Raw genomic sequence first — 19,073 nt, 5'->3', positions numbered from 1 at the left:
CTGAGTCATTTTGTGATTCAGCCTAAAACTTCGGAAAATAATTAAGTTTCTTTTCCCTTTTGGTGCTGGTGTGCAGTTTTTTGGATGCCAAATGTGAACGTTTAATTAGTTTGACCAGAAAAATCCTAACAAACAAATTAATCTTATGCTAATGACATTATGCTAGCATCCACTCATTCTTAGCACCATGAGCATTATTCTATTTCATACTTGATCAATGATGGGTCATGTGTAATATTGTGAACATTTATTAAACCCCCCCCTACTTGTTTGCGACTGTTTCCATCCTTTTCATAAATAAAGTTTCTGAGCATGAGAATGACTGTGTTTTCTGAAGCTGCTTTTTATCTATAGCTTACACATGGCAGGGAGGAGTAGTGTATAGGCCTAGAGACTTTCCCATCTCTTACACACTCACACAGGCACAAAATGTATCTTAGTACATTAAAAGCTCAAGCTGAAGTTAAAATGCCAGCAGTAAAGTGAAAGAGCCAGGAATGAGCCACGGTCTGTTGTTACTTCTGATGTCAGTCATATGTGAGTTTGACATTATTTACTTTCAACATCTTTTAGCACATAAGTTTAATGTTTCAAAACTCGGTCAGTGTCTTAATAGTCCTTTCTGTTTTTGTGTTATAGATTTGTCTGGTCATGTGATCATTAATGGTATTTATATTAGCATATTTTAATATTGTCTCTAATGTTGCTTTTCCACTGGACAGCACTACACGGCACAGTAAACTAATAATGATCCTACTTTTTATTATTGTCAGGTGACCTGTACCATTAAGTACCCATGCTAAGTTCTTTCTGGTACCAAGAGCACTAAACAGGGATGTATGGGTGGAACTAGAAATAGTTTAGACCATTGATATCAAATACAATCATCACAGAATCGTCATAAGTCTTAAATGTTTTATTCCTCTTATACCTCAGCCATCTTTTTTTTTTATTAGAGAATGACAAGTATTACATTTATCCATTTATTGATACATTTAATGTTGTGGTATCTCCACAAAACAAGTTAGTTCTTGTTATCACTTGCATTATAGCAGATATAAACAGTTTCGCAACACGCTATTTTTTTCTTTCTCTTGAAATTAATGCAACAAAATTAACACATTGCCAAGAAACCTCAAAGTGCAAAGCCTTGCTTGTAACAGAAAATGAAAGTAATAGTTTTACCTCTGACTGTAACATAGTGCTGACACTGGAGACTCCTTTGGAAAATAAACCTGTTCTAACAGAACGCAGTCAATAAAATGATTCAATATCTCCAGACAAATCAGAGTCAAGGTTTCAACAGTGCTGTGATATAACACTAAATAAGTTGTATTTCTATTCATAAGTTCTATTTTACTGCTTGAATAGGTGCTTACATAACAAATACTTGATTTATTGCACTACTGTCCACCACTACTCTATCTAGTTTCACAGGTACTATTATGCAATGGGAAACAGACAGAAGTATTCAATCTGGGTATGGATAGTTCTGGATGCCATACCGTGCTGTCCAGTTGAAAACCGCTATAAGATAGTGATGCAGTATAATATAGTAAGAGCTGTAACATCATTCTCAATCTCTGTATTGTGTGCAGATGGATCCACTCTCAGGCCAGAACTTACTGGGCCTAGTATGGCCTTCCTTAAATCTACAGTAAAGTTTGAATGCAAGCTGTCGGATTCACCATCACCGGTGACCTTTGAACTTATAAAGGGCAATGATGAGCTCCTTGCCACAAAAAATGGTCCAATCACATTTCCTCTAAAAGTCAGAAATGGGTCAGAGGGAGAGTATTTTTGCAGAGTGACAGCAAGAAATCACACAAGCACAAGCAACCCAGTGCACTTACAAGTAGTGAGTGAGTGATGATATGTAGTGTTCATTTCTAAATGTGTGTATGAGTCAGACAAAGAATTAGTACAATGCTCGTTATAACTCCATATTTTCTCTCCCTCAGTTCCTGTCCTAGGTGCCTCCTTAGTCCCGGAACCCAGCCCCCCTGTCATCTATGAGGGGGCGGGGTTTAATCTGAGCTGTAAGACCAAAATGGGGTCTCACCTCAAATACTCATGGTACCACAACAAGCAAGAAGTGACCTCACCCTCGCCTCTTCATCATTTTGTTGGAAACATGCTGACAGTGGATAGGGCTGTTGAAAGGCATGCTGGGACATACTTATGTGAGGCCCAAAACAAGATGGAGAACAATTCTAGAGTCTCCAGCAGTATGCCAGTCACCGTCGTGGTAAAAAGTAAACATTATTTACATGTGTAAGATTGGGCACAGTGTAAGAGAAAGCTGGAAGTTTGAAGTCTGAACACTAAAGAATGATGAAGGAGTAGAAATGATTCAGTGATCAGGCTTTAAGATGTTTCTGTGAATGGTAATATTTGCTGTTGAGGTAAACTGCATAAATTACATGCTTAAGTGTTGGTGAATGATCTAATGTTAATCTTAGGCGACAGATAGTTTGTAAAATGTATAATATAAATGATCACAGACTTATGCAAAATATGTTATTGTTTTCATATTAACAGTTAATTCACAGGAAATTATACAGCAGATGCATCACGTAATCTAAATTTATTATCTACATTTGTTATTTAACAAAGACAAATGTATAATCATTGATATGGTGAATCTTTCAGTAAGGAGATGTTGAACATTTATGGAAGGAGTCTCCAATGTCAGCACTTTTTTAAAACTCTGAAAGTTTTCCACCAGTTAACTCTTAACAATGAACTCAAGAGAGAGTGTAAAAAAGAAGCTGGCAAGGGAACAACTGTTTATAACTGCCTTAACGTAAACTTGGCTGGTGGATGTTCCACAACATTAAGTGTACGTATAAAGTTTTGAAAAGTAAAGTAAAAATTGTAATCATTAATGTATTATGTTGCGGTATAAGAGGAATAAAACACGTTGAACATTGAAAGCTTATTAACTCGTGGTGGTATTGACATCTCACATCATACCACCCTGTTGTTGATTATTTTTCCTATAACAACAACACACCCTGTAATGTTTTAAATCTTTACTTAAGTTAGAAAGCTTAAAATCTGTCTTAGTGTCTGCTAGCTAGTGTCACGTATCGAGGTTGAGCCAGAAGCAAGTGCAGATAATGACATTAATTGAAAGAAACGTACTATGAAACAAAGACACGAACACAACTTGGTATAACACTGTGGCATGAAACAAAACACCGAGACATGAACAACAAGAGTCTAGGACAACGAAAGACAAGCAAACAGTGCAGACAAGGACTAATTATATATATATATATATATATATATATATATATATATATATATATATATATATATATATATACATACATTTACACACACACACGCATACATAAACACATTAACAAAACGTGAGTCAGGTGCAGGTGGTCATGTAACAGCTGGTGCAGTGCAGTGGCTGATGGGAAGTGGAGTCCAGAGTTTCTTGATACATGACAGAACCCTCCCCCAAGGGCGCTACTCCCGGAGCGCCCAAAATTATACGTCCTCCATCTGGTGGTCCTGGCCCCCTGGGCAAAATGTCCCCAGCAGAACCAGGACACCAAGCGGCTTCCACAACGGCACAGGGAAGCAGAGATACTTCCTCGGCTGAACATGAAAGCGGGGCGAGGTCCTCGGCAGAGCATGAAAGCGGGGCGACGAACTCAGCGGAGCTGGACAGCTGAGCGACGTCCTCAGTGGAGCAGGGAGGCTGAGCGATGACCTCAGCCGGGCAGACAGGCGGAGCGAAGTCCTCGTCAGAGCGTGAAGGCGGAGCGAAGTCCTCGGCGGAGCATGTAAGCAGAGCGACGACCTCGGCTGACCAGGGAGGCTGGGCGACGACCTCGGCTGACCAGGGAGGCTGGGCGACGACCTCGGCTGAACAGGGAGGCTGGGCGACGACCTCGGCTGAACAGGGAGGCTGGGCGACGACCTCGGCTGAACAGGGAGGCTGGGCGACGACCTCGGCTGAACAGGGAGGCTGGGCGACGACCTCGGCTGAACAGGGAGGCTGGGCGACGACCTCGGCTGAACAGGGAGGCTGAGCGACTTTGAGGTAGCTGAACAGTGGGGAATCCTTGAGTCCAGTAGGACATGGAGCGTGGAGGCGGAGTGACGTTCTCCACTGAACATTAAGGCTGAGTGAGAGCCATAATAGGGGAGAGAGGGTGAGAGTTGGTCTCCACCCTGATCACAGACTCCCCCTCCTGTCGGCGTGGCATGGCGTAGTCCTTTGTGAACATTGCCGGTGGTGACCTGGTGCATGGTCTGTCCCGCCACGGCAGCCCGAGCATGCGGTCATTCTGAGCGAGTGTTTCATCTGTCCTTCTTCCATGCTCCAATAGTCCTCTATACCACTCCTCATATGCTGCAAAACAGGCCTCCATCTTGGTGATCTGCTGCTTCTGATAAATGGCCTTTCGTTCTGTCACGTATCGAGGTTGAGCCAGAAGCAAGTGCAGATAATGACATTTATTGAAACAAACGTACTATGAAACAAAGACGCGAACACAACTTGGTATAACACTGTGGCATGAAACAAAACACCGAGACATGAACAACAAGAGTCTAGGACAACAAAAGACAAGCAAACAGTGCAGACAAGGACTATACACACACACACACACACACACACACACACACACACACACACACACACACACACACACACACACACACACGAGTGCTCGTTAACAAAACGTGAGTCAGGTGCAGGTGGTCAGGTGACAGATAGTGCAGTGCAGTGGCTGATGGGAAGTGGAGTCCAGAGTTTCTTGATACATGACAGCTAGCTAATGGTTGCCTAATTAAAAAAAAAAGCATCATTGTTGATGAAATTTCTTAATTGTTCACAGAATATCTGTCAGCTCCCAGGCTGTCATTCACACTTTTCCATGATGGCTCAGGCTACTATGCTAACATCAGCTGTCGGTTGTCCTATGGAAGCCCTCCAGTGATGTTCCAACTGCTCCTAAATGGGAAGCGTGTTGATTTGCAGCAAGTGGATTTACTGGAAGCTTGGTTTTCTCAGCCTGTCACTGTAGGACTGGATATGGGTACAGTACAGTGCATAGCAAAAAATGACATCCAGCAGCTTTTCAGTAACTCAGTAGATCTGGAAGTTGGTGAGTAAAAGTGTGTGCTTTAGAGATTTACATGTTACATGTTAATGATTTATTTATACATGATTCATTTGTGCATATTTCTCTCAGTTCCGGTTATGGGGACTGCACATGTCCAAGTGGAGTATCTCCATAAAGCAGATTCTGTAGTAGCGGCTGCCCTGCTCCAGTGTATGATCACCATGGGGACTTTTCCTATCTACTCATGGTCCTTCAACGGCTCCACCGTACCCCTGGAGGCCAATTCCCCTACTTTTATCCAACATAACCAGGTCCTAGTTCTCACACACCTCAGCCCTGGGAACTTGGGTTATTACAGCTGTCGAGTGAGGGACAGTTTCAACTCTAACTCATCCTGGGTGGAGAGTGAGAAGGTCTTGGTGAAGATGACAGGTGAGATCCTGTCATCCCTCAGGTTACATTCAAAAGCTGACACTAAGTCAAGTGACCCCTTCCTATAGACATTTACAGTGGGGCCTTGGGTTCATGGTAAGATATACAACAATATATGTGCTTGCTAAATTGGATTGTATAAAATCCAAAAAATGTTCAAAAGAAATTCTTAGAAATAGGGTTAAAAAAAGAGAATAGTTTGGCCAAGCACTGTGGCTTAGTGGTTAGCGCTATTGTCTCACACCTCTGTAGTTGGCGGTTTGAATCCTGCCTCTGCCCTGTGCCCATGGAGCTTGCATGTTCTCCCCGTGCCTCTTGGATTTCCTCCGGGTACTCCCCGAGTCCAAAGACATGCATTGTAGGTTGACTGGCATTTAGTCCATAGTGTGTGAATGTGCCCTGCAATGGGTTGGCACCCCATTCAGGATGTCCCCCACCTTGGCACAGAAAATGGCAGGAATCAACCAGGTATTTTTAGGATGCAGTCATTATTCCACTGACTTTGTCAAACCCCGGTAACCCTTATCACCACACTCTAAAGGTAGTCTGGTTAGCTAGTTCATATAAAAGTAGCACTATGTCAGCAGTCAAAAAGAACGCATCACTCAAGTATCAGGCTATAAAACACTAAACTTTATGTTAACATGAGCTAGGTATGACTGATTAAGCTAGCTAATGGTCATTAAGATTGGGTCTGAATGAAATATTGAACTCACCCCATAACTAACACTATTAAATGTTATAGCACCTCAGTGGATTTCAAGAATGATTCAAAGAAATATGTAGTAAACACTACAACAAACTAGAGTATTCAATGGACAACGACCAGGCAAAGTAAATACAAAGTAGTAATGAATACACAAGCACTAACTACGCAGAGGTAACTTGATCAGCATATCAACTAAGGAAGATGAAAACCAATAAGAATACAGTGAGATTGGATCTTTTATTTTTTGTGACAAGATGCTTATTAACTCTGCTGCTTTTACTGTCAAGAAGCCATTGCAACACTGGATCATATTTTGCAAGAAGTGCACTAAGATAGGAGGAAAACATGACAGGTTATACTGTTACAGGAAAATAATCAACCAAGAACATGGGTATGATGTGGCCTGACATGAAGTTGCATTTACAGTTACAGTTACCACAAAAAAAGTGAGAGGTAATTTTTTTTCCGATAACAGATTTTCCAATAACAATATCCAATATCAAATTTTTCAATAAGAGCACATCCCAAAATGTTTAATTCCTCTTATACCAAAGCAAATTTTATTCTGTTTAACGTTGTGGAACATCTGTGAATAATGTTAGTTCCACTTACATTATAGCATTTATAAACAGTCATTCTCTCATCAGCCTTTTTGTTTCCTCTGGTGAATTGAATAAGGCAAGAAATAAATAATCCAGCGTCTGTTGTCCCCAAGAAACCACAGACTGCAAAGCCCTCGAACCTTACGAATGTACTCTGTTGGAAAACAGTTACAGTTAACAGTTAAAAAAAGTTACAGTTTTAGCTCTGACTGTTTCAAAGCACTAACACTGGAGACTCCTTCCAAAAATGCTAAAGAAATGTTGCCTGTGTAGAGCTCCGCCCCTGTGTAAGTTAGTCTAGAAACAATAAGATATTAGAAAAAGGGCATAACTATGCAAATCAAGGATGTATGCCCGATTCTTTATTATTCAGCATTTTTCAGTACAGTCCTTATCACTGCTCTGTACATTCTCTTAAAGATTTTGACATGACACGAATAGAGGTCGTAGCTGTGGTCTTCTGCTGCTTCCTGTTCGTGATGATGGTGGGAGGAGCTTGCTGCCTCTTCTGGAGCATAAACTCTGAGCCTGTAATGACAGACAACCGCCGTACGTCTCAAACTGCTCACTCACAGGTGCCATTTCTTTTAGCCATACTGTGATACCATATTACGTACACTGATCTCTCTTTTTCTTTCAGATCATGTACACTGCCATGAATGTATCAAGTAAGCTCTGTTTTTATTTTATGCATTTCTGATGCATGTGCAAATCTGACTTTTACATTATCGAGTTATATCTCTTACTTTTTAGCACTGAGAACCATCACTCCATGCCAGAGACTCTGTCACACATTGAAGAGATGGAAACTGTGATTATGGAAGTGGAAGTCTAGACTAAGGCATGATTGTTAAACAGATCAATTGTATTGTAGATCAATTCTCACTCATGAATATGATGAACATTTGGACTTGAACAAATGACTGAAGAAACCGTGAGAGGAGCAAGACTCAAAAGAGAGCCCATCAACTTCTGGGTGACACCGATAGTGGGATTATAAAGACAAACAGTAATAAGTGTGTTGAAAGCATGTTCTGTGTGAGAATACTGTGAATAAGGGCACAAGACAAGTCTTTATGATTACAGCAACAGCTCTTAGAAGGAATAAATCTAAAGTATCAAATCTATGTCCTGTTCTTTTTTGATCAGACACTACATTACTGTGATTAATTATTATTTTTATATCAATAAATTTACATTTACATTTATTCACTTAGCAGACGCTTTTATCCAAAGCGACTTACAAATGAGAAAGATACAAGCAAAGCGATATCAATCAGAGAACAATACAATAAGTGCTACCATACGAGATCCATTAATTGAATTCCAGAAGAAGCAAAGTGCAGAGTAGAGGTGTAAGTGCATTTTTTTCTCTCTCTTTCTTTCTTTCTTTTTTTTATTTTTTTATTTTTTTTTATTATGAGTTTGTTGGGTGTTCATTGAAGAGGTGGGTCTTTAGTTGTTTTTTGAAGATGGTGAGAGAAATTTATTACCATGAAACAACAATCGTCCTCCCAATCATGTTTTTACTTGTCATACTCAAGAAGCCCTCACCATAAGAGAATATATCTTTACTTAATCTGTAAGGAAATAAACGTTATCATAATGTTGTACGAATTAAAGGGGCAATGAATTATTTGAACTGCCATTAGCAAAAGCAAGTCTGACTAGCAGATAAAGACACCTCCTTCTCCTGATTGGTTGGATGTTAGTGGTCCCTACTGTGAGTTTTATTCCTGTTTACCAAGTCTGTGGTGCAGAAGAGACCAAGATTTTTCATCTGAAAAGATATTTTACTGATAGCAGTGAGAATATGAGGAGAACTTTACCAAATATTACAAAAAATGTTCTGACTTGAATATCACTGGCCCCACCTTTAAGGATGCTGCTTTCTGAGTTCTTGTTCACTAATACTCTATGGGAAGTTTAAAACAAGAATGTAAGCCAAAAAAAGTGCAGAAACAATTTCATTAGAAAATATTACTGACATTTAGCTAAGGTTTGGGTGAGGTGAATCAAGAAGACAAGAGCCATCTATAAAACAGCATTGTTGGGTTGTTGTTCTTGTTTGTGTGTTTAAACAAAATTATTATACATTTCAGAAGTATTTAATAACTATAGTATTTAAGTGACAAAAATTAAATAATTCTTTCTAAGGAATAGAATTTCAAAAATAAAAGCCCAGAGTGATTTTAGATAGTACTTAATTAAGTATGTCCAGGATTAGCCAATAAGATTAAGGCAAGAATTTATTTAGAATATTTCTCTCCTTTGGACAATCACAATTTTAACAACCGCTTCTAAGAATCATTTTCACTGTACAAGAAGGAACACTCTACTGGATGGTACTAAATATGTTTACTGGATGTTACTTACTAAATATTTTTAAGACAGCTCAATATTTTGATGCAGCATGTTTTCAGGTTGTCCGTACATCCATCCAAGATTCTCATTAGCACAATATCTCAAGAAAGAGTGCTTGAATGTTTGTAGGATTTATATGGAATTATCATTGCAACCAGCAGATAAACTGATTAGATTTTGGCATTGATGTAAACAGGATCAAGGTCACAACAAGGGCAAATATCTGAAATGGTTTTTCTTTAATACCCTCCTTCCTGTTTGTCATTCATACAAGTTTCATTTATGTTACTTACACATTCATGTTCAGGAGCTCAAGACATATTTATTCGGGATAGCAATGATTATTGGCATCTGTGCATTCATCTGTCCATCAGTGCATCTCTCAAACGAGATTTGAGATTTTCATTAGCACAATATCTCCGAAACAAGCGTTTGAATGCTTGTAGGATGTATATGTAATCATCACTGTAACCAGGAGATGAACCGGTTAGATTTCAGAATTGAGTCAAACAGAGTCAAGGTCACAGCAATGTCAAATGTCTCAAATAGTTTTTCTTCAATTGGTTCCTTCCTGTTTGAAGTATATTATACTGGTCATTCTAGCATACAAATTAATAACAAGAAAGACTTGTGGTGGAGGCATCCCCATCCATGCTATTGGTATCGAGTTGTCGAAATCAGAAGCCTTCGTCCTGCTATTGTCTGGAGGGTACAAACTTCTAATGTACAGTACTGCTAAGAGCTTCTGACAGCAAATTGCTAAGAGTTCCTATCAGCCCAGCGCACATGGTGAAGTGGGTCGAGACTTAGTGAGGTGTGTCCCCTTTTATCCAGCTCTTGCCAGAGTTAGGAGTGCCCTTCATCCTGTGCGTGCTTAAGTGTGTGTGTGTGTGTGTGTGTGTGTGTGTGTGTGTGTGTGTGTGTGTGTGTGTGTGTGTGTGTGTGTGTCACTGCCTGAAAGACTAAAGTTTGTCCTTTCTACATATAATCCACAGACATGTCTCATACTCATTGGTCTGATTCTGAGGAAATAAGCAGCCATGCATCCTGCTGGACAATGAGCAAAAGGACTTTCTTTCTGCTGGTTGTTTTGGGTAAAAAGACAAATCCTTCTTGTAAAGGCAATTTTAATAATATCTTACATTGTGTTTTGAATGGGTTTTTTTCTTCTTTAGGATTTTGTGCCATGTGGCAGGAAGCAGGTAAGTGACCTATCTAGTGTCAGCTGGTTCTTATGAGTATGTGCATTGTTATAGTGTGTAACTGTCATTTCTTATTTCAGACGCTGAGATCATCTTAGATAAACCTGTACTCAGTGGTCCCTCGAATAGTACTCTGGATTCAGTTGAGGAGTTTTACTGCAAACTGGACAACATCACAACAAACCAAACTATTCTGTACCAGTTGTTTAACAAAGGAAATTTAAATAAGATTTTGGGGGAATACAGCGCTCACAACCAAGAGGAAGCCACGTTTCCTTTAGTTATTAGACTTGATTTGGATGGACAATTAATATGCAAGGCCAGTGTGCAAAACAAGTCCGAGATCAATTCCACCAACAGTGACTGGATGAAATTCCAAGTAATTGGTGAGTTAAAATAATGAAGATTAAATATGGTAAAGATGCCTGCTGTCAAAAGAAACACTTTTAAATAACCAATAGGAGTTAAATAGATTTACATTACAAAACTTAATAATGTTGAATGTGCACAATTTATTATGAAAAAACGTTAGAAAGATAAATATACACATTTAATTTCACTACAAACATTGAACGTGCTGTGTATTTCTGTGTTCTTTAGATAACTTTAGAAAAATACCTCTCAAAAGATGTGAAAAATGAACAGAACTTTACCAATACAGTCACATATATAAATATATATAAAAAACTGAAATTAGTTAAATAAATGTGCAAAATACTATTTATATTCTTTAGATTGCAGATATATCTATCTTACATTTAATAAATGTACATTTTTGTAGTCTGTCACAAGCTGAAGTAATGCAAGAAACATTAAATACTTTAACAGTTTGGGGTTAGTGTCTAACAGCAGTCACTATTTAAAAACAAAATGCTACACATATTTTCTGACTCAAACATGTCAAAGCAATTCATGTTTAATGTACAGTACAAGGACATACTGTATAATGTGCACAATGAAGAGAAGATTGCGTGAAAGCAGTCTCCATATAAATAATAATTAATTAACCAAGCAAATGTGAGCAGTCCATAATTAGTAAGAACGCTTTCTATTGTTATTGACGACAGTCTAAAATAAAGGAGCTACATACTGTATTCCATAGTTATTCACTCAGATTCACTGAACATTGCGTTTTTTTCAGAGCACTTAGGTTTAATTGTGTATCCAGAAAATTGGATGTATAGAATTTTATTGACTCTCTCTCTCTCTCTCTCTCTCTCTCTCTATATATATATATATATATATATATATATATATATATATATATATATATAATGTTGTGTTTCAGTGCCTGTAAAAGGTGCACACATCATATCAAGCCCCTCTTTGGAAGATCTCTGGGAAGGAGACAGTCTGACTCTGCGGTGTAATATAACTGAAGGGAATTTCGTATTGTATGACTGGTTCCTGGATGATAATCCGCTCCTCAACGACAGCTCTAACAGCCATCTACTTATTCCAAGCCTTTCCAGCAAGAACAAAGGAAAATATGTCTGTGTTGCTAAAAACGACTATAATGAGACGTTAAATTACACCAATAAGAGTGAGGGAGTGGATGTTCATGTTAAAGGTAGGATGTTAGCAGTTTTTGGATTAATCTGTACAATGGAAAGAGGCCTCTTGCACTTAAAGGCAAACTCTACCCTGAACAACTTGTTTATTAATCTTTATTTATAATAAACATGAGATTTTCTGTGGCATCTTAAATATTTTTATAATGAAATTCTAAGACTTTTTTTCTTTAGTCTTTACATTGGTTAACAGTTTCCTACATTACCCACAATGTAGATTGACTACCTGCTGATACTGGTGCAATGGGATTTAGCCCTTGCTTCATCTCTATGTAAAGAGATCGATGCAGCATCACTTTAATCCTTTCATCTGTCTGCTTCTCTCGTCTCTTCATCTGTACAAAAACATTCCAAAACATTAACTTTTATAGTAATACTGCCTTCAAAGCCACACTAATCACCTTAGAATTCTAACTAGCTGAGCCATAACTCAGTGCAACTAGCTGTATAGCTGCTTCTCATTAATTGGACAGTGATTGTCACTGGATAGTGGTGAATGAGCTCCTGACAAAAGCTCCTGCTCTTGTTTTTTGGTGCCAACAGTGACATTTGTCTGTTATCCCTTATGGTTTTCTCCAATTAAACACCATTGTCCCTGCACTAACAGTGCAGCCCTGTGACATCAGTGTGACAGAAAACCAAACTATGAAACTACAAATAAAAAAGAATAATAAAGCACCAACCAAAAAATTTGCACCAGATTCACCAAACACATAAAAACTACTTCAATATAAATATATCTAATGTGTTTCAGGGTAGAATTTCCTTTAATCAGTTTGTCAGGTTGGACCCAAGCATTGCTACTGCTGGGGTTTACCACTGCAAGGTCGTGAACTCATTCGACAACACTAGTAGAGTGAGCAGTCCAAGGATTCTGATTACTCATGAAAGTAACAGAACCTTTACTATTTGGTGTGCAATAAACACTAGAACCCATACACACAAAAATAAGTCACATCTAAGTAGAGTAAATCTAGTACCAGTAAACGCAAAGCCAAAAATTCTGTCATTCATTGTCCCTTTGGCTGGATGGTGTAAGAATGTACAATATGGCCAAAAGTATGTGGAGACCTGACCATCACACAAATATGTGCTTGTTGAACATTTCATTCCCAATCCATAGTTTGTAATAAGGAGTCAGTCGTGCTTTGCTGCAATAATCGCAACCACTCTTCTAGGAAGGCTTTAAACTAGATTTTGGAGCATGGTTATGGGAATTCGTGTACATTCACCACAAGTGTGTCAGGCACTAGTGAAGTCAGGCACTGATGTCAGGTGAGAGGACCTAGGCTGTAGCCGACGTTCCACTTCATCCTAAAGGTGTTCAGTGGGGTTGAGGTCAGGGCTCTGTGCAGGCCACTCGATTTCTTCCACACAAGAGGAAATCTTACTGCTAATACATACAAAAACATCATAGACAGTTGTGTGCTTCCAACATGTGGCTACAGTTTGGGGAAGAACCACATATGGGTGTGATGGTCAGGTGTCTGTATACCTTTTTCCACATTTATTTTATTTTTTTTGTGTAAATGGGCTTGTAGAATGGAATGTCATTATGCTTTATGTAAATAAGGGACTAAGATTTTTATGGTATTTATGCAGTTGAACAGTTGTGCCCAGATTAAAGCATGGATTCTATTATTTTAGTAAAGGGACAAGAATAGAAGGCCTAAGAGTGCAAGTAAAAAGATAAAGCTCATTTTAGGATTAGAGTCTGTTAAAGTAGAAATGTGTCTGCAATAATAGGTGAGTTAATCTTTTCCACTCTTTTCCTATTTTAGTGTTTAACAAAATATCAACTGAGCTGGCAGCCATCGTTTTCACCTGTTTCTCACTGCTGATTTGTGCCGTGTTAGCGTGTTGTGTTTATGGAGTGGTGTTACGTGAGTAAAACATTTCATGCTTTGTCATTAAATTAATACTTAAAGGAATACTCCATTATTTTTCATCTTAATATCAATTCACCACATCTGTCACATATGTGTGATTAGCATAAATAATATATGCAAACTTACAGCAAACTTACATTCTAAGGATAGTTTCAGAAAATCATACCAATGCTGTCCTCCTGGAGTTTTATCCAGTTTTCCAACTCTGTAGAAATACAATAAAAAGTCATTCCTGTTACTTACCATTTCCAGCAAGTTTTGAGACATCATCAAACGTGCAATCAGACCCTCAGAAATTCTTCCTGCTGAAAAAACAGTTCAATTTCCATATACACATTTAGATGTAAGCTTTCTATAAGATTATGTGCTTTGCATAAATGTTTAATGACTTCCCTAACAATTGTCTTTAGACCGCCATTATAAGTGAGTTTTGGGTCATCAGATTTCCTCTTCTTTTCTCTGTAAAGGGAAGGGAAACATGTTGAAATGGTAGATGAGGTTGATTAAGATTAGACTGAAAACCACTGGAGTATTCCTTTAATACATAAATAACTTAATAGTATTGTAATGTTTGCTTTTCAGGAAAAAGGCAAGCCAGGAAATATATGTAAGTAAGGGTATTTTAAAATTGTTAACAGGATGAAAATACTGCGCAGTGACTTTTTACTGATACTCTATTTAATACCTTACTACCATGATTTTAATACCTTACTACCATGTGTTTAATACCTTACTACCATGTGTTTAATACCTTACTACTATGAGTTTCAGCTTCCCATAACCCCAGAGTAATCAGTGGTGATTACAATTGTCAATATTTCTGCATAAATATGACCTAAAACATCATCAGATTTTCATACAAGTACTAAAAGTAGATAAAAAGAAACCAATTAAACAAATCAGCCAAAAACATTATACTTGGTCATTTACTTATTGAGGAAAATGCTCTTATATTACATATCGGTGAGTGGCAAAAGTATGTGAAACTCTAGAATTAACAGTAGTCTGCGGGGTCACAAAGGAGCTAAGGTGACTTCTCAGTAACTAAAGGCCTCTCTCACACGCTAATGTTAATGTTCATGAGCCCGTCATCAGGAGAACACTGAACAGCAATGGTGTGCATGGCAGGGTTGCAAGGACAAAGCCACCGTTCTCCAAAATGAACACTGCTGCCTGTCTGCAGTTTGCTAAAGTTCGTGTGGACAAGCCAGAAGTCTATAGGAAAAATGTTTTGTTGACAGATGGGACGAAAATAGAATTTTTTTAATGAACTGTTTAAATGAGAAGCTTCATGTTTCCAGAAAGGAAAACACTGCATTCCAGCATAAGAACGTTATCCCATCTGTGAAATATATTGCTGGTAGTATCATGGTTTGGGCTTGTTTTGCTGTATCTGGGCCAGATAGACTTGTCATCTTTGATGGAACAATGTATACTGAAGTATACCAGTGAATTCTAAAGGAAACTGTCAGGAGAACTGACTCAACTGACTCAGGACTCAACTGAATCTCAAGAGAAAGTGGGACATATAAAGGTAATGTTTTGGAATGGCCAGGTCAAAGTCTTGACCTCAATCCAATAGAAAAGTTGTGGAAGGACCTGAAGCAAGCAGTTCACTGAGGAAACCCAACAACATCACAGAGTTGAAGCTGTTCTGTACTGAGGAATGGGCTAAAAAGCCGATGTGCAGGATTGATCAACAGTTACCGGAAATGTTTAGTTGCAGTTATTGCTGCAAAAGGGAGTGACTACAGATACTGAAAGCAAAGGTTCACATACTTTTGCCTCTCACAGATATGTAATATTGGATCATTTTCCTCTATAGGAAAATAGGAGATGTGCCAAAGCCATATCTCCCTGCAGTTCTCGCCTGGTTTCCCGCTGAAGCTAAGCATGGTTGAGACAGAACCTGGATGGGAGACTTCCTGGGGAAAACTAAAGTTTCTGCTGGAAGTGGTATTAGTGTGGCCAGCAGGGGGCGCTCACCCTGTGGTCTGTGTGGGGCCTAATACCCCAGTATAGTGACAGGACAACAGCACCATCTTTCGGATGAGACATTAAACTGAGGAAAAAAAAATTTTCCTGACTCTCTGTGGCCATTAAAAATCCCAGGACACTTATTGTAAAAGAGTAGGGCTAAAACCCCGGCGAAATTCCCCCATTGGCCCTAATATCATGGCCCCTAATAATCCCCATTGCTGAATTGGCTACATCAATGTCTCCTATACACTAATAGCTGGTGTGCGGTGGGTTTTCTAGCACACTATGGCTGTTGTCGCATCATCCAGGTGGATGCAACACACAGTAGTAGTGGTTGAGGAGATCCCCTCGCCACATATTATGTAGTGCTTTGAGTGTCTAGAAAAGCACAATAGAAAACTAACTGTAAATAACTAACAATAAATAAGTGACCAAGTATAGTACTTTTGTCTCATTTGTTTAATTGGGTTCTCTTTGTCTAATTTTAGGACTTATCTGAGGGACTTATCTGATGATGTTTTAATTCATATTTATGCAAAGATATAGAAAGTTCTACAGGGTTCACCAACTTTCATGCACCACTGTATACTGTCATCCCTGGCAATAGAATTTTGACAATGAATGAAAAGTGGAGTAACTGTTACTGCTGTACAGTTGATTGTTTTCCTACAACATCACAGCAACTTTTCATTTATTAAAATTATGCATTTATTAAATAATGACACATAATAAAGTCAATAATGTATGACAGCAGCTTGTTGAAACATGACGTTATAGCTTTACCCCTGACTGTTACAAAGCTCTGACACTGGAGACACCAAAAATCCAAAAATGTTAAATAAACATCTTCCTACTGTAAACCTCATAATATCAACAATTATTACAATTCTATTATTATATTTATTTATTTGTTTTGTTTTTAATTTATTATTTGGCGTCGAACTTGTGAAGCGTCCACCATGCAAGATCCAGTGAATTACATTTATATTTACATTTATTCACTTAGCAGACGCTTTTATCCAAAGCAACTTACAAATGAGAATTAGCGGTTACTATAGTAACGATAATATATTAGTGTGCGTTAATATAAATATATGAATTACAGTCAGCACTATTGTCAGAGCTCTTGAAGCTGACCAATCAGAATCAAGAATTCAACAGTACTGTGGTATAAACTGAGTTATCTCATGCATCCACTGCATCAATATATTGTCTCCATTTTGAATCCCTGCTTATGTACATTTCATACAGGTTTTCCTTTCACATACCTTCACCCCCCCCCCCCCCCCAACCCCCCATTTATCTATAACACATCTGAGCTGTGACCTTGGTAAAGCAAACTTGTGATAATGCCTTTCCTTTAGTTTTAGATTAAAAGACTTCACAGACAAGCATAGTATAGTGGATGATGATGGTGTTTTTAATAAGACTGAGGAGACTGGGGAGGACGAATATGAAGAAGAAGAATATGATGACCTGGTAAGAACCAATTTTGTCCAAGTCTCTGTTTTGAAAAGTGATGATGTCACCCATTTTCTTAAATTGTTTCTTGTATAGGATACAGAAGCATATATTGAAGATACAGATGTTGTACAAGCCTCCATGATGGAAGACTTTTATGAGGAACTGTGACTCACACAATGACTCCACTGTTTCCTTAGGGTAAAGTATCAGCATTTATAAGACTTGCATAAACACCCATATATTTGCAGAATTACAGAATACCCCTATTGTTTAAACAGAATAAGATCTGTCACTTGCACTGGTATCTGAAAATTCAATTCTAATATGAGTATTATCTGAAACAGACCCTCATTATTTTGGTTTGTTTTACAGAATGAAGAGGAGAAAGAGCCTGACTTAGATAATTACAGTTTCTGAATATTTGTTTGCTTGCTTGTTTGTAATTTTATGCCATGCCAGCTACCATGGCTATTTTCCTGGTGGGAAACAGTTTTAAATGGAGAAAAAAAATCAACAATTTACAATTTTTTTTTTAAAGTTTTTTTTTTAAAAGTAAATCTAAAACTAAGTATTGCCTCAATTCATTCAAAAATGTTCATATGAATCAACCCAATAAAAAAAGAGTACTAGGAGGAGTTGAAACCATTACAGTCCATTAAAATATGCATCAAGATACTGGACTTTGGCATAAGGGGCATAAACGAGGATCTTCACCCGTTAATGGAAACTTGTTAGTGAGTCTGGAGTGGCCTATTCAGCAGCGGTATAGATGATACTGTCCCAGATTTATTAAATTTTTTTTGAAGACATAAGTGTTTATAATGGGGTTGAGGTCTGACAGTGGAATAAGGCATTTTCTGAGCACTGATGATGAAGCCTCCTTAACAGCAGCATCTGCTTGCTCATTCCCTGGAATTCCACAATTCCCTGGTACCCAACAAAAAATAATGGCAAAATTCTGTACTTCCAAAACCTCCATTTAAAATTTCTACAAGAGCTGGTTGTTCATTTTTAATGAATTTGTATTTTCTGAATATACAGTACATTTAAAGATACTGAATAATTTAATTATTGCATAATGTTTTAATACAGTAGTGTTAATGTTACAGAAATAAACATAACATTGAAAATCTGTTTTTTTTTTAAGAACTAGAAATAAAACTGAAAGTTTTAGAATATTGGGATGGATTTGATCTAATATGGATCATCAGGTTTTACACAAACTTGTGGAGTCTGTGTCAGATCGAGTGGTACAGTCTGAGGAAGGTCATAGTCTTGGTGAAGTTAGTTAACAATTCTGCTTTTCTACTTTTCTGTCCTGTGAGTTTACTCAAAAATGGCTGATACACAATATAAAAAACACAAGCTCATGGAGACACTGTATATAATTTCTGTGTAAGAAACCCTTACAGTTGGGTTGAAGTTTTGTTTGTTGTTATTATCACAGTGGCATTTAATAAAATCTTTATGTTCTTTGTTTCATTGTCTTTGTACTGTTTATATTTGTGTATGGGCATGTGTGTGTGTGTGTGTGTGTGTGTGTGTGTGTGTGTGTGTGTGTGTGTGTGCATGTTTTTATATCTTGGCAGGGACCAAACATCCCCATAAGGATAGGAATGTCTAACAGGTCTGACTTTTGTGTGGACAAACTGCAGCTTTTATTTTAACAACAAACAATATAAATAGACTCTTTTTTTTTAAAACATATGTTAAGGTTAGGTTTAATGGTTAGCTGCATTAATAAATTTCTCAATGGAACCTCCTCATAAC

At 38.0% G+C, this 19,073-nt stretch overlaps 2 protein-coding genes across 3 annotated transcripts; both read left to right on the top strand.

Moving 5' to 3' along the window:
* The first annotated feature begins 380 nt into the window (after window positions 1-380).
* Window positions 381-7,956, top strand: LOC108271079 (uncharacterized). Of its 2 annotated transcripts, XM_017478327.3 has the most exons (9): window positions 381-537; window positions 640-666; window positions 1,599-1,862; window positions 1,962-2,255; window positions 4,863-5,132; window positions 5,220-5,522; window positions 7,254-7,382; window positions 7,474-7,501; window positions 7,587-7,956. In XM_017478327.3, exons 1-9 carry the CDS (start codon window positions 498-500, stop codon window positions 7,666-7,668), a joined length of 1,437 nt encoding a protein of 478 aa, XP_017333816.1. In that variant the 5' UTR covers window positions 381-497; the 3' UTR covers window positions 7,669-7,956. The 2 variants fall into 2 exon arrangements, with proteins under 2 accessions (XP_017333816.1, XP_017333817.1); XM_017478328.3 differs by lacking the exon at window positions 640-666.
* A 2,121-nt stretch (window positions 7,957-10,077) lies between these two features.
* On the top strand, window positions 10,078-18,780 carry si:dkey-93h22.7 (uncharacterized). The gene is made up of 9 exons (XM_017478330.3): window positions 10,078-10,291; window positions 10,373-10,399; window positions 10,480-10,785; window positions 11,688-11,969; window positions 13,752-13,853; window positions 14,442-14,466; window positions 17,204-17,318; window positions 17,397-17,501; window positions 17,676-18,780. The coding sequence occupies exons 1-8, from the start codon at window positions 10,195-10,197 to the stop codon at window positions 17,469-17,471; spliced, it is 1,029 nt and encodes a 342-aa protein (XP_017333819.1). The 5' UTR covers window positions 10,078-10,194; the 3' UTR covers window positions 17,472-17,501; window positions 17,676-18,780.
* The last annotated feature ends 293 nt before the right edge of the window (window positions 18,781-19,073 follow it).

Source organism: Ictalurus punctatus, chromosome 10 (assembly GCF_001660625.3).
Source record: "Ictalurus punctatus breed USDA103 chromosome 10, Coco_2.0, whole genome shotgun sequence".
Taxonomy (NCBI): domain Eukaryota; kingdom Metazoa; phylum Chordata; class Actinopteri; order Siluriformes; family Ictaluridae; genus Ictalurus; species Ictalurus punctatus.
The sequence above is the reverse complement of the archived record's forward strand: the minus strand, read 5'-3'. Positions and strand labels throughout refer to the sequence as shown.

Bases quoted from the DNA above. Each gene is read 5' to 3' on its own strand.
- LOC108271079 (XM_017478327.3), top strand. From the start codon at position 498: ATGAGCCACGGTCTGTTGTTACTTCTGATGTCAGTCATAT. The intron at 2,256-4,862 runs GTAAACATTATT...AATTGTTCACAG, and splicing joins AGTCACCGTCGTGGTAAAAA to AATATCTGTCAGCTCCCAGG. The intron at 5,133-5,219 runs GTGAGTAAAAGT...TATTTCTCTCAG, and splicing joins CTCAGTAGATCTGGAAGTTG to TTCCGGTTATGGGGACTGCA.
- si:dkey-93h22.7 (XM_017478330.3), top strand. From the start codon at position 10,195: ATGTCTCATACTCATTGGTCTGATTCTGAGGAAATAAGCAGCCATGCA. The intron at 10,292-10,372 runs GTAAAAAGACAA...TTTCTTCTTTAG, and splicing joins CTTTCTGCTGGTTGTTTTGG to GATTTTGTGCCATGTGGCAG. The intron at 11,970-13,751 runs GTAGGATGTTAG...TTCCTATTTTAG, and splicing joins AGTGGATGTTCATGTTAAAG to TGTTTAACAAAATATCAACT.